The sequence below is a fragment of the Elephantulus edwardii genome, unplaced genomic scaffold (genome assembly GCF_000299155.1).
Source record: "Elephantulus edwardii isolate Elephantulus edwardi_28Jun2011 unplaced genomic scaffold, EleEdw1.0 scaffold00038, whole genome shotgun sequence".
NCBI lineage: Eukaryota > Metazoa > Chordata > Mammalia > Macroscelidea > Macroscelididae > Elephantulus > Elephantulus edwardii.
In genome coordinates, this window is record NW_006399788.1 from 14,953,951 (window position 1) to 14,968,557 (window position 14,607).

At 42.3% G+C, this 14,607-nt stretch overlaps 1 protein-coding gene across 1 annotated transcript in view; it reads left to right on the plus strand.

Annotated features, from left to right (window-relative positions):
• Positions 1-14,607, plus strand: part of EPHX2 (epoxide hydrolase 2, cytoplasmic) — a 111,247-nt gene that overhangs the window by 58,680 nt on the left and 37,960 nt on the right. Inside the window, exon 12 of the mRNA XM_006884923.1 lies at positions 749-860. Within this exon, the coding sequence (XP_006884985.1) occupies positions 749-860 (112 nt within the window). The remainder of the gene's footprint in view (positions 1-748; positions 861-14,607) is intronic.

The window sequence follows — 14,607 nt, forward strand, 5'->3', positions numbered from 1 at the left end:
CTGCATGGTGCCACTGTTGTAAAACAGTACTGACATCGGGGTTGGGGGAAGACTGAGAAAAAAGGGATAAATAATGTATACTGCATTGAAACAGATGAGGGAGAAAACTGATTAAAAGGGATATGTGATTAGGTATAATTGTCATGACAGGAGTCCAGAATGAAGGCTGCATCATGGAGGGGACCTGGGGGAGGAATTGTATAATAATGAAAGAATTTTTTTTTTTTTACTTTTCAAGAAGAGCGATTTGGGGGGAGGGTGCAGTGGGCAGGGAAAAAAGTGCAACACTGAGTGAATGGAAATCCTCAGTCTCTATAAACTTTCATTAAAATGACTAATAATAAAATTTAAAAATGATGTCACATTGATAGGTAAATAGTTAGGGTTGTTTATTCAGACCCTCTTTTTGGAGGATAGAAATCTGTAGAAAACCAAGATTTTGCTGTTATTGTTGTGTACCATACATTCAGAGTCGATCCATAGTTGACCCTCCAGAGGGTTTTCATAAGCAGTTAATCCCACGGGAGGAGATTGCCCCACAGAGCACCTGGTAGCCTCGAACAATGTGTCTTCGAGATACAAAGCAGCTTCTTGCCAGTAGGCCACCAGAGCTGAAAAGCCAAGATTTTGCTGTAGTTCACCATTATCTGATTTTGCTCTCTGAGCTTCAATTTCAATGTGTAAAGTCCTTTCTGGTTCTTGTAACTGTACTCACAGACTCTATGTCTCGGATTTTTCTATTACCTAGGGCCGTGGCCAGTCTGAATACTCCTTTAATGCGGATGAATCCCGATGTAACCTTCATGGAGCAAGTCAAAGCCAATCCTGTTTTTGATTACCAGCTCTACTTCCAAGAACCGGTAAGTTTCTGGGCCTATAAGCAAGTATACCTGCAACAGTGTAATTCTCCCTGCCCCCCAATTCTCTCTTCTTTTTTGTTTTACTTATGTCTGCCCTTTATCATTTTTTTGTGCATTAGTCAGAAATGATTTTGCAAACTGGCTCAGGGAAAACTGACTTCAAATTTCAGTTCATCCTTTCCGGGTGATGGCGCATTTCTCTCTTTCTCTCTGTCTCTGTCTCTGTCTGTCTCTCTCTCTCTCTCTCAGTGTGAGAGTGCCCTGGGTTTTCCTGCCTTTCCTATACTGGAAAGACTGGAGAACTGAGGGTTGGTTTGGAACACCTCTTCTTGGTTTCCACAGCCCCACCTCTCTCATTGGTGAGTGCTTCTGTCTCCTCACCAGGAACCTAACATCTCTGGCTACTGTGCAGTGAAGTTTGTGGTTACAGAGAGTAACAAGCCCCACAGGCACCACCCCATCCATGTACCACCAAGTCAAAGGAGCCTTTCACAGAGGCCCCTGGGCCCAGATGATGTGTGCGATGGGGAGCGGCTGACACTTTTCACTGGGATTGCTGCGAGCAGAGTTGGGAACTCTTCACAGCTTCACCTGTCCTGCTGCTCATCTATCTGCAGGCATTGGACTCCAATATCCAGCTACAACTGGGGAATTTATAAGTTGTAAAGCAGGAAAGGTGTTTCCTTTAGTATTACAAAAAGAAGAGACCAGATTAGATGGATTAGTTAATTAATTAATTGTTGTTATGTGCCATTGAGTTGCTTGCAGCTCATGGTGATCTTACGTACAACAGCTCTGAGCTCTGCTCCATCCTGAGCCAACCTCATTGTCTCTGACTCACTACCCCAGTCACTGAGTCAGTCCATCACATTGAGGGTCTTCCTCTCTTGCCCTCCCAAACATGATGTCGCTCTCTAAGGAACGGTCCCTTTTTGCAACATGCCCATACTATGTCAGGCAGAGATTCACAATCCTCGCCTCTAAGGAGCAGCCTGGTTTCACGCACTCTTGGATAGACCTGTTTGTTCTCCTAGTAGTCCATGGTAGTCATTGTCTAGTTTTCTTATTTGTGTGTGCGTGTGTGTGTGTGTGTGTACTGTCAAATCGAATCTGACTGGTACAGGAGGAGATTATCCTACTTATCCGGCAGAGCATCTGGTGGATTTGAACCACATTCTTCTGGGATTGTAATGCAGCTTCTTGCCACTAGGCCATCAGAGCTCCCTCATTGTCTAGTTTTCTGATGCATAGCAAGTAATTGCAAAGACCATGGTCCAGATTAGGTGCACCTTAGTCTCTAGATTTAATAAGATCACGGAGCATCTGTCTACCTCTCTCACCTATCCTTAGCCTTCATCCTTGCCCCGTCCTCCTCTGAGGAGGCACCCTTACCAGCAAGTGTCACAACCATCACAGCTTCAATGAGTGACTCTCCCCCGGCAATTATCTTCATGTATAAGATGATACCTGTACAAAAGGAAGACTTTTTCTCATGCAAGCAATAAACAGCATCAGGAGCCACCAGCAACATTTTGAAAAGCTCAACATCTCTAGTCCCAAGTTGAGGCCAGGGCCCTGTCCTGCCACAGCCTGGTTTATGGAAAGCTTTATGCTTCCCTCACTTAATCAAATCAAAATGTCTCTAATTAGTTTGAGATCCTCTTGAGGTTGAGGGATGGCAGAGATTAGATGGATAAAGACAAAAGATTAGTTGCTCCTGGTAGGAGGTAGAGAGGGTAGTGAGGAGGAGGGGACTATAAGAAGTGGTACCTAGACAGGTGAAATGTAGTTAGAGCCCTTATGCAAAGCCTTGAAGTTGAGTTCAAGTTTGTACTCACTGTTAGAAGTGAGTGGAAATCATTCTGTGTTCATCACTAGTCATGAATGACTCTGTAAAAATTATTTCAGTTGGAAGGGGAGTGATTTATGGTTGTCACCATTTCCTGGGGTGGTTGACCATCACTCGCATATCTCTATTGAAGTATCTGGCAGTGGGGAGAACAACAAAGTGCTGTGGTAGCCCCTTGGAGGACAGTGATGGTTTAGTGGTAGTTTTCCCTTTCCATACAGAAAAGCAAGGTTCAGCTCTAGAGAGAGTGTGCATCTGTCAATGGAGGATAGTGTTGCTGTTGTGCTTGCCGTGACAGAGCCACTGGACTAGGAAGAAAAGCCTGCTGACTTCCACAAACCAGCCTATGATTTCCCTATGAATCACCACGGTCTGGTCTGAAGACTCTGTGGATCACAGTCATGGGAACCCAGCAGGATTGGTTGTTGCTGTTTTGTTTTTTTTTTTTTTTAAAATTTCCACTATGTATGGCATCAGCAGCTAATTGGATGGCAACTTACACTGGTCCTTATGTGGCCACTTCTGTGGCTTTTGAAAACTACAGAGTGAACAGCGAACCCTAAGCAAAATTGTGAGGCTGGTTTTGGGACTCTCTCTGGCCCTTTCTTGTCATCAGTCTTGAGCCATGCAGTGTCACCCCCTCCCATGGCCCCTGAGTTGCCTGGACCTCCCCTCCTTCTTGTCCTCAGAGGACCCTGCCCCTCCAGCTCCTTCTATCACCTAGGATGCCCTTTGTTCCAGTCTCCATCTTTCCACCTTCTCCTGATCTAGATCCCCTTTCTGTGAGTAGAGATTGTACTGCACCCTGTGGAGATGGCAGAGGGAGGGCATGGAGTTTAATGCCCCCTTTCCCCTCGTCATCTTCTTTTTCCTGCTTCTTCTCCTTCTTTTTAATTTAACATTCATGAGAAAACCTGATATACTGCAAACAGAGATGTTCTATAACTAGGAGTTGACCATTATGTCTAAATATTAGGAATCTTTTGACTAGTGTGCCATGTGAAGAATTAATATTCATTTTATTATTTTGTGTGTGTGTACTGTCAAATCAGATCTGACTGGTATAGAGGAGATTGTACCTCCTTTTCCAGCAGGGCATCTGGTGGATTCAAACTGAGTGGCTCTGGGATTGCAGTGCAGTTTCTTACCACTAGGCCACCAGAGCTCTCCAAGAATCCATATTCATTAATTCACTTAGCAAAGACCCTTCTCCCAGGAGCGGCACATGAGTTCAAACTGCCAACCTTTTGGTCAGCAACTGATCATGGAACCACTGCATCACCAGAACTTGAAATCTTGTCATACCAGAAATTGAAATCAAGAAATATTTATTCATTCATTTAAAAATAACAGTTTTGTGTGAGTCAGCTCCAACCCAACAGCAGTGAGCTGAAGGAGTATATTTGCCTTAGTGTAGTAGTGAAAAGCGTGTCGTTGTGTCACATCTCTTTCAGGTCTGGTTTCCTAGGAGACAGCTGGTCTCTCATAGCTGCTTCTGCACTCTGGAGGCTATAATATTAATTAATATTAAGTAGCTTCTGAAAAACGCTGTATACACAGGAGACAAAAACATTATGGTTCAAAAAAGAAGAAAGGAGTGGGTTTGCCATGGATCCCCTAGAAGGGCCTCAGGAATCCCCTGCATTCTCCGGAAAGAACAACTGCACTTATATGAGTGCCTGCTGTTGGCAGAAAGGCTGGAAACTTCAAAGTACTCACAGATGCCCTGCAAGGACGATCTAGTGAACTGCTCCCAAAACATTAACCCCGGAATGGAACAGTGTGGTGGAGCGCCATGAATTGGAGTCGACTCCACTGGCAACTGATTTGTGACAAATGATTTCCAATCCTCACAAGAACACGGTTTGAGTTCTCTCCTCTTTTTTTTAGTAGAGCAAACAGAGACTCAGAGACGTTAAGAACTGGTTCAAGGTCTGGTTGTATGTCTGGGTCAGGATACTGATCAAAGTTTATTTGATTCCAAAGCACAAATGCCCCACAGCCAAGGAGGTTGGACTTTATCCTGTATGCTGTAGGGATCCTCAAAGAGAGAGCAAAGCAAGGTAAACTCCAAGTCCTGATTTTCAAGGTGACCCTACAGAAAGAGGCTTTCCTAATTGCAGACCTAGTAAGGACAGAGGATTTTTTTTTCCAAAGGTTATTTTAAACTTATTGTGAAGAACCCTGTTTCTATTCTTTTGTTGTGGCAGCTGGTTTTAAAATCATTTGCTGCAAGAGATCTGAGGACGATTTTGTTCTAAAGAACAAAGCCGCTTGACAAGGCATGTTAGATATCCAAATTAATGACCTGTCCACAGAGAGGCACCCAGCATTTGAGGTGAATCCGGCAGCTGTGGCTGGTGATACAGGGTATGGAGAAGCCTCTTAGAAATCTTCCAGGAGAGCTTCCCCCAGCTATCTCAGGCAGCCTCGGTAAGGAGAGCTGTGGGCATCATCACTTCCCTTCTCTGGCCCTCAATCTCCTTATCAGTAAAACTGCTGTTGTTGTTGTTGTGTATCATAGAGTTGGAATGGCTCATAGCTGACCCTCCAGCTGGGCTTTCAGAGGCAGTAAACTGCATGGGAAGGGATTGCCCATCTTTCTCCCAAAGAGCAGCTCATGGATTTGAACCAGGCCTTTTGGGTTGACAGCATAACTTACCATTAAGCCACCAGATGGGTTTATTGGATAGTTTTCAAACAGGTAGCATCCTCACACTTATCTCCTTGTTTTTCATCTAGCCATATCTTTAAGCAAAAGTAGGTTTTGGTGATTGAAATCTGCTCAGAAAGAAATCAGAGCATGTAAGCAGTTCTCTGGTTCAGGGCTAGGAACTTTCCTCTTGTCTCCCTTTCCCCAGAACTACCCTTCCTGCTCTCTAGGTAGGAGGAGTCCTTCATGGGTTTTGCCACTTCTGAGCTCATGAGAAGGGGCCCTGGTGGTGCAGTGGTTAAGGATTTTCCTGCTGAACCAAAGGGTGGTGGTTTGGAAGCGCCGGCTGGTCTGCGGGAGGAAGATGAGGCAGTTGGCCTCCATGAAGATTCCCGGCCTCGGGAGCCCTGTGAGGCTCTTCTCTGTCCTGCAGGATCCCTGTGAGCAGGAACTCTGGCAAGAGCAAAGAATCTCCCTGTGTTCTCAGGACCATTCCAAACTCATCCCATTTGAAGGAGACTGGCAGGCATCGAGGCCCCGCCTTCTGCTCACATTTGCTGACTCGGATGGAAATGAACGTGAACAGAGTTTTGTCTTCCTTTCTTTCTCAGAGCTAAGACAGTAGGTGTTTCATCTGGACAGAAAGAAAAGGATGAGGGGGAGGGAGACTGACAAGTAGAAATGAACAGGTAATTTCAACGTGACCTGTTCCATGTTTCAATTCCCAAGATTCTTAATGTTCTCTCTAAGCTGGAAATATCTCCTGTCCTCCTTTTCTCCAAATACGAAATCAGAACAAGGTAAGTATTTCTAATAAACCTGTCCCTTTCCAATTCCCTGAACAATTTTCTCTTCAATTCTCTTTAACCACACACACAAATAGGTGGATGGACACAATAGATACATAATTTGAAGAAGAATATATGGTGTGCATATATATGTGTGTATCTGTGTCTTTAGCCATATAACAAACTACAGGGAGATTCTAAACACTGAACCCTGTTTTTTTTATTCAACAATCTAACCATATGAGAAACAAGAATAGAAAAAAAGCATGGAGAAAAGAAATTGCAAATGGTAGTCAAGACAGAAGGTGTCACTATAGTGAAGGGTGCCCCGATATTCTCAAGTGATCGTTTTTCTTTCTCCTTCAGAATTTGGGTCTTCTTTAGTTTCTAGAACACGATAACTCATTGAGCTACAAGGACAGCTGGCGATTAGTATATTGTTTAAGTTTTTTAAATTCTTATAAAAGTTACATATGCTTGCTTTGATGGCCTAGAAAGTAAGGAGTTGCACAGCCAACCCAAAGGCTCAATCCACCAGCTTCTCCATGACAGAGAGACGGGCAGTCTCCTCCCATGTGATTTGTAGCCACCACTGGAAACCCAATGGAGGGCTAGCCATGCGTTAGTTCTGACATGAAAGCAATCAATGAGCTAGTAACTTAAAAGCAAAACTAAACCATACAATATAGAAAGGTAAATTCTCCATCAGCTGCCCAGGAGTAGAAATATCTTTTACAAAATATTTGAGGGCACATATATGTATGAACAGTAGAGGGTCCATTCTATTCAGGGTGGGGGTCATTTGTTCCGGTTCGAGTGCCTTGCTCCTTCCAGTCCACACAGAACTTAAGAATAAATTCAAGTCTCGAGTTGCAATACTTAAAGATGCTATGGGAAGAATATTGAATGATCCAGGAAGCATTACAAGAAGATGGAAAGAATACACAGAGTCACTCTATCACAAAGAATTGGCTGACACAGAATAATTGCATCAAACAACATATGACCAATAGGCAATGGTGATGAAGGAGGAAGTTCCAGCTTCTCTGAAGGAATCAGCAAAAAACAAGGCCCAGGAATTGATGGAATACCAGTTAATATATTTCAACAAAAAGGTGCAGCCCAGGGCGTGCTCTCCAGGTTGTGCTGAGAAATCAGGAGGACCACTACCTGAGATCCATACTTATTGCCATTCCAAAAAAAGGTGATCCAACAGAGTGTTGAAATTATCAAACAATATCACTGATACCACACACAAACCAAATCTTCCTGTTGATTATCCAAAAATGACTGGAACACTGTATCAACAGACTACTGACAAAAATATAAGCCAGTTTTAGATACTAGAGACATCAGAGCCAATGTCAGATGGATCTTGGCTGAAAGCAGAGAGTACCAGAGAAATGTTTTTCTGTGTTTCATTAACTATTCAAAGGCAATTCGACTGTGTGGATCACAACAAATTGTGGCTCACTTGAGAAGAATGGAAATCTCAGAACACCTAATTGTACTCATGCAAATTCTATACTTGGACCAGGAAGCAGTTGTCAGAACACAGCAAGGAAACTGCATGGTGCAAAATCAGGAAAGGAATGTAGCAGGGATGCATACTGTCTCTATGCCTTTTCAATTTGTATGTGGAACAGATCATTTGGGCAGCTGGACTTTATGAGGAGGAATGTGGCATCAGGATTGGAGGAAGACTCATCATCAACCTGTGTTATGCAGATGACAGAACTTTGCTTGCAGAAATGAAAGAGGAGCTGAAGCATAGGCTGCCGAAGGTCAAGAAATGAAGGCTTCAATATAGGTTGAAGTTCAACATCAAGAAAACAAGGATTCTCACCACTGAGCCCGTTGGCAGCACCATGACAGAGAAGAGATGGAGATTGTTAAAAATTTCAGCTTGTTCAGTTCCACAGTCAACACTCTTGGCTTAAGCAGTCAGGAAATCAAAAGAAAAATTACATTGGGGAAATCTGCTGTTAGGGACCTCTCCAGTTTACTGAAGAGTAAAAATATCAGTCTAGAGATTAAGACGTGCCTGATCCAGGCCATGGTCTTCACAATTACTATGTATCATAGAGCTGGACAATGACTAAGGATGACAGAATAACTGATGCCTCTGAGTTGTGATGCTTTATAATATTGAATATGCATACCATTGACTGCCAAGAGAACGAACAGGTTTGGCCTGGAAAGAGTGAAGCCCAGTTGCTCTTTGAAGGCAAGGATTTTGAAGCTTCATCTCATTTACTTTGGGCATGTTGTTGGTATGGACTGGTCACTGGAGAAGGACATCATGCTTGGAAGTGTGGGGAGACAGTGCAAGAGAGGAAAATCTTGGACGAGATGGATTGACAGAGTGACTAGGCAATGGGGGCAGGTATGTCAGAGACAATGAGATTGACTCAGGATAGGGTGGGGTTCGGCGTAACTGTACATAGGGCAACTATGAATCACAGAGGAACTCGACAGCACATAACAACATTATGTATGAACATGTAAGTATATACATGTTTGTTGTTGTTGTGTACCATCACGTTGAACTGACCAATAGCTAACCCTCCAGCAGGTTTTCAGAGGCAATTAATCTTTGAGTTAGCAACACAGCTCCTGATTAGATAAAGCTGTTGTTGATACTGTTTGGAACTGTCAAGATGATGATAGCTCACACAGACCTTGTGAGCAACAGATCTGAATGCTGCCCTCAGTTCCATCCTTACCATCTCTTATATGTTCAAGTTCATGGTATCAGCCACTCTGTCAATCCATCTTTTTTCAAGGTCTTCTCTTTCACTGATCCTCCACATTTCCAAGCATAATGTCATTTTCCAAAGACTGGTCTCTCTGGACAACATGTTCAAAGTGTGTGAGCCAAAATTTCACCATCTTGGCGTCTAGGTATGAGCACTCTGATTGCAATTCCTTCAGGACAAACTTGGTTATTCTTTTGGCAGTCCATGGGATATTCAACACTCTTCTCCAGCACCACAGTTCAAAGGCATTGATTCTTTTTGTGTCAAATTCATTCATTGCAATTTTCAGATACATAAAGAGTAACCAAAAATGCCATCGTTTGTATCAGGCACACTTGAGTCTTTAAACTAACATGTTGCTCTTTAGCTCTTGGAGAAGTACTTGACAGGAGATTTTTCCAATGCAGCACATCTTTTGATTTCTTAACTGCTGTTACCTTGAGTGTTGACTGTGGATTCAAGTAAAATGAAATTGTTGACAATTTCATTGTTTTCTCCATTTTGATATTACCAATAGGTGCAGTGGTGAGAATTTTTTTCCCCTCAACTTTGAGAAGCAATCCATATTGAAGGAGCTTCTGCAATAGCTAGCTAGGTAGGTAGGTAGATAGATGATTATTTTTTTATATAAGTGGGATCATGCTACTTTCTCATTTAGTATCTTGTTGTTATGTATGTTGTCATTATTGTTATGGACCATCCAGTAGACTATAATTCAGAGACTCTGTGAACAATGGCTCTTAACCTTGCCCTATCCCGAGTCAACCTCACTATCTCTGACATACTTGACCTTATTACCAAAGTCACTGTATCAATCCGTCCTATCCAAGGTCCTCCTTTTCTGTGCTGATCTTCCACCTTTCCAAGCATTATGTCCTTCTTCAAGGCAACATGCCCAAAGTATGTGAGACAGAGTTTCAAAATCTTTACCCACAAGAAACAATCTCGTTTCACCCTCTCTAGAACCGCTCTTTTTGTTCTCTTGGCAGTCCATGCTGTTGTCAATACTCTTCTCCAGCACTACAACTCAAAGGTATCAGTTCTTCTTCTGTCATCCTTACTCTTCATCCAGCTCTCTGATGTATAGCAAGCAATTGAGAAGACCATGGCCTAGAATGAGCATACCTTAGTCCCTAAACTGACATCATTGCTGTCTAGGACTCTAGAGACATCCTTGACAGTAGATTTTCCCAATTCATTTAATATATCTTAGTAAAATTTTCTTCTCAGTGCATATCAACTTACTTTACTGGCTTTAGTGGTTCATGATGTTTCCCCAGTCCTCTATAGAGGAATGTTATTTTATTCATTTATCATGACTGAACGCTTTAAAAAAAAAACACAAAACCAAACAACAAACTTATCAACTGGTGCCTTATTTACTAGGCTTTTTAACATTTTTTTAAAATTTTATATTAGTCTGCATTCCAAATTTGTATACATTGGGTTCATTCATGTACATTGTTTCACCCATTCCTTCATTCACATTGTATTTCAAATGATCACTCATATACATTTTGTCTGATAAAATTAATCACCATTGATCTATGCCTGCTATTATTACCTCGTGCTTTCAGGTCTACACTGGATCTTTCCTAATTCTTTCCCCTCCTCGTCTGCCCCCCAAACTCTGTCATCCTAATAGCTTCTCCCTCCTGCCCACCCTCTTCTCCTCTGCTCCCTTCCTCTGCCCTTTCTGGATTTTTATGCACATCTTATGAATTATTTATCCTATTTTTACAAAAATGGTCTTATGCAGTATTTGTCCTTGTGAGACTGAGTTAGTTCACTCAGCATAATGCTCTCCAGACTCTCCCATGTTACATAGTATTTTACAAAATAGTTGCACCTTAGTGCTGCACAGTATTCCATTGTGTGAATATACCATAATTTGTCAATCCTTTTGTTTGTTGATAGATATTCAGGCTATTTCTGTTTTCTTGCTCTTATGGATAATGCTCCTGTGATATAGGTGCACAAATCTCTGTTTTTGTCTGAATTCTGTTTTCCTTGGGGTATATTCCTAGCAGTGGAATAGCTGGGTCATATGGGATTTCTGTGTTCAGCTTTTTGAGGAAACACAAAACTGTCTTCCCGAATAGTTGTACTATTTTACAATTCTATTGGCAGTGCATGAGAGTTCCAATCTCTTCAAATCTTTTCCAACATCTATTATTTGCTAACTTGTTAGACTTTGCCACTGTTGGTGGCGTGAGATGTGGTATTGATTTGCATCCCTCTGATTGCTAGTGATTTTCAACATTTCTTCCTGTGCCTATTGACCATATATCTGAATGTCTTCCTTTGTGACTTCACCAGATTTTTACTATCATGATTTTAATTTTGTGCCTTTCATGAATGAAACCTTTGACTTTTTAAAATTTGTTTGCTTAAATTGCTAGCATTCTGTAAGACTAACGGAAGCAGATTAAAGGGCTTTCAAGTCTGGCATTCTAGTCCCAGCTTTGCCATTTATGAGCCACCTGCCATGTATTAAGTTAAATAAGACATTTCAACCTAAGTTTCCGTCTCTGTTAAATGGTCCCCTTTCCCCTGTCCCCACCCCCAGTTCTTTCTGGGAAGAGCAAGCCCATCTCCCCAAAGACAGCATAATCCCAACATGGTAGTAGCACCAGAGTTCTCATGGATCCTTGTTTCATGGATCTGACTTGAATTTCTATTTCTCTCTTGTCTTGCTGGCTATGCAGTGAATGAAAAAGTGAACAGTTTCTTTTTCTTTTTTTGAAATTTTTATCTAGAGTCAAGCTATCTATCACTCTATGTTTTCTGAGCTATTTTAGAAAAGAATGCCCTGGGGTTCCAAGAATTTGAGTAATTGCTATTCATGTAGATAGACTACAAAGCAGAGGCTCTGGTCCCAGCTCACTAATGAGAAGGATGCTTATATCCCTCCCCCTGGTACTGGCAACAAAGGGAGGCTGGGCTGACCTTTTGCTTTGTGGAAGTGACAGTTTAAGTTCCATCTTCATGAGCTTAGCATTGAAACAATAGGAACAATTAAGTGCATCTTTTGTTCTTGGGAAGAACCAAAGAGAAGATTTAAGAGGAGAAATTCCAGGGAAGTGATGAAGAAAGATACCTTGGTGAGACCAGAGGGTTTACTTTGGAGAAGGAGGCCTGCTGTGGCCCTCCCTCTTACAGGAACTGCTGTGGAAGATGAAGTAGTTGAGAATACGACTCTGGCCAACACTCAAGTAAAACGTCTAAGGATCTGTTATTGTGCTTTACCTTGGTTTGGCTCCTCTAACAGCCAGCGTATTGAATAAATAAATGCACAGGGTGGGGTGGAGGAGGAACCCTCCAGATCATCTCGTTCTGAGATCAGCACAGCGCCACCCTGCTGCTCCCAGAGAGAACACCAGCCCCCTCACAGCCGGGTGATAGAGCCCTTCCCCTCTCCCTCCTCATCCAACCCCCACCCAAGTCAAGAGGCTTCTTGAGATAAGATATGTTGGCTTTGAGATTCAAATGGAAAGCCTGTTTTATTTTTAAAATTACATTTACCATTATTAACTTTTTAAAGTGGCTTTAATTATCACACTGAGATGTCTAATGAGATATCCACATGAGTCAGTTTGTCAGATTGTCAAAAATATGTCCCAGGAGTAAGGACAAAGCTAGAGAGAATAATCTAGAAGTCATGAACATCTGAGGAGATGTGAGTTAGAAACTTCCTTCAAGCTATGTAAACTAGGCAGCGGGAAGACAGAGGAGGGTTTTCAGATGCTTTCTTTCTAGACTGGCTTCACATTCGTGCACTCATTCTACATACATACATTCAAGTTTTCGCTTTGACTGTTAGAAATCTTTTATCCTTAAATAACTTCCCAGTGCTCTGAAACAAAGCTCCTGGACTCAATTTGTTTTAGAACCCAGACTTGCCTTCAGTTTGCCTGCCTGCCCCAGCTGACAGTTTTGAGATAATAGTGGAGTGAATGAATTAATTGTTCTTTCCTCTGTAGGTCCCCACTCTGCACCTTTTTTGGAGGTGAATTTTCTTAATCATAAGCTTCAGTGGAGACAGAAGAACAAAAGCCATTAACTTGAACTATTGAGTCACTGTGATAGGCCATATTGTTGAGGGTCTTTCTTTCTTACACTGACATTCTACCATTCCAAGGATGATGTCTTTCTCCAGGGACTTGTACCTCCTCACAAGATGTCCAAAATATGTGAGATGTTGTTTCACTGTCCTTGCCTCTAAGGAGCACCAAACAATGTGCTTTATATATGTCAGATATCTTTAAAAGCAGCTGTTCTTTAATTCTTACGCAACCTCCATTTTACAGAAGAGGAGGCAGGCTCTAAGAGATTAAGTTGCCCAATTAATGTATTAACACTGGAGCTTAACACAAGTTTGTTGGACATTAAGATTTACTCTTTAACTCCTGTGCTTGAATTACAAAGGGAGATGCTCCTACCCATGGGGAAGACAGAAGATAGATTGATGCATTGTTGCGAAGTACTTCAAACTAGAGTATCACCTGTTATAAATGAAAATGTGTCAGCTGGGATCAACTAGGCACATAACTAGAGTGCAGTTCTGTCATCTCCCATTTCTCCATCTCAACTTTGCTCTGACTCTCCCTGCTGATCATGTTAGGAACAACCAAGAAGATAAGAAGCAGAAGTTTATGCTTAGAAAATGGAGTTATCAAAACCGGCGAGCCAATATTGACATGCATAGACTGAATGCTATAGGTTCATGAGTGATGTCAGAAGCAGTAGACTCTCTGGGTGCAAGAATGACATGAGAGAACAGGGATCAGAAGGAGAACCACCCACTAAATGTTAACTTTCCGTGGCCTCATCTCCTTGACCCGGACTCCAGCCCCAAGGAAGGAGGCCATAAATACAACCTCACTAACACCCAGCCTCCTCCATATTTCCTTTTGAGAGAAGGCCCACTTTGGGATGTAACTTTCTAATAACTCTGTCTTCACTTTTTGCCTTTCCCTTCTGCCTCCTGGTCTTTCTAGTCAGCCTCACACTGTAACAAACACCTTCGGCCTACACTATAATGCTTTGTACACTAACGTCTGCTCTCTCAAGAAACCCTAAAATTACTGTACACTGTGCTGCCTTGGTGCTCAGGCACCATCCCCCCTCTCGTCTCGTCCACCTGGCACAATTGCTTTGCCTGTGTGAGAAGAGGGAAGTAGGGCATTGACCTTACGGTAACGATCTGATCTACTCTTTATGTGGGTGGACAGACTTGTTTATCTTTTTGTTCTGTTTGACTTCTTTATTGAATCTTTTAGCATCTGTTTGTCCTAAAGGACCATTTAAGGGTTAAAGTCTTGCACAGACCTCTGGAAATTCCTCCTAATGCTTCATTGAACTCAAGAGCAGAAAGTGCTTCTCTCTGTAGACATACAGTGACTGACGGCTACACTCGGGGCAGGCCCCAGCTTTCGGTGGTCTCTCAAATTATGCCTCCTGCCCCAGCTATTTCTCCCCTTGTTCATCACACTGCACGAAGCCACAAATGGTTCTCTTTTAAGGAGACACTGGTGATTGGGACATGGAATGTGAGAACCATGAATGTAGGAAAATTAGATATTGTTAAGGAAGAAATGGAATGCATAAATATTGACATACTAGGCATTGGTGAGATGAGATGGACTGGCATGGGGCATTTTGAGTCGGATGACCATGTGATATATTACTCTGGAGA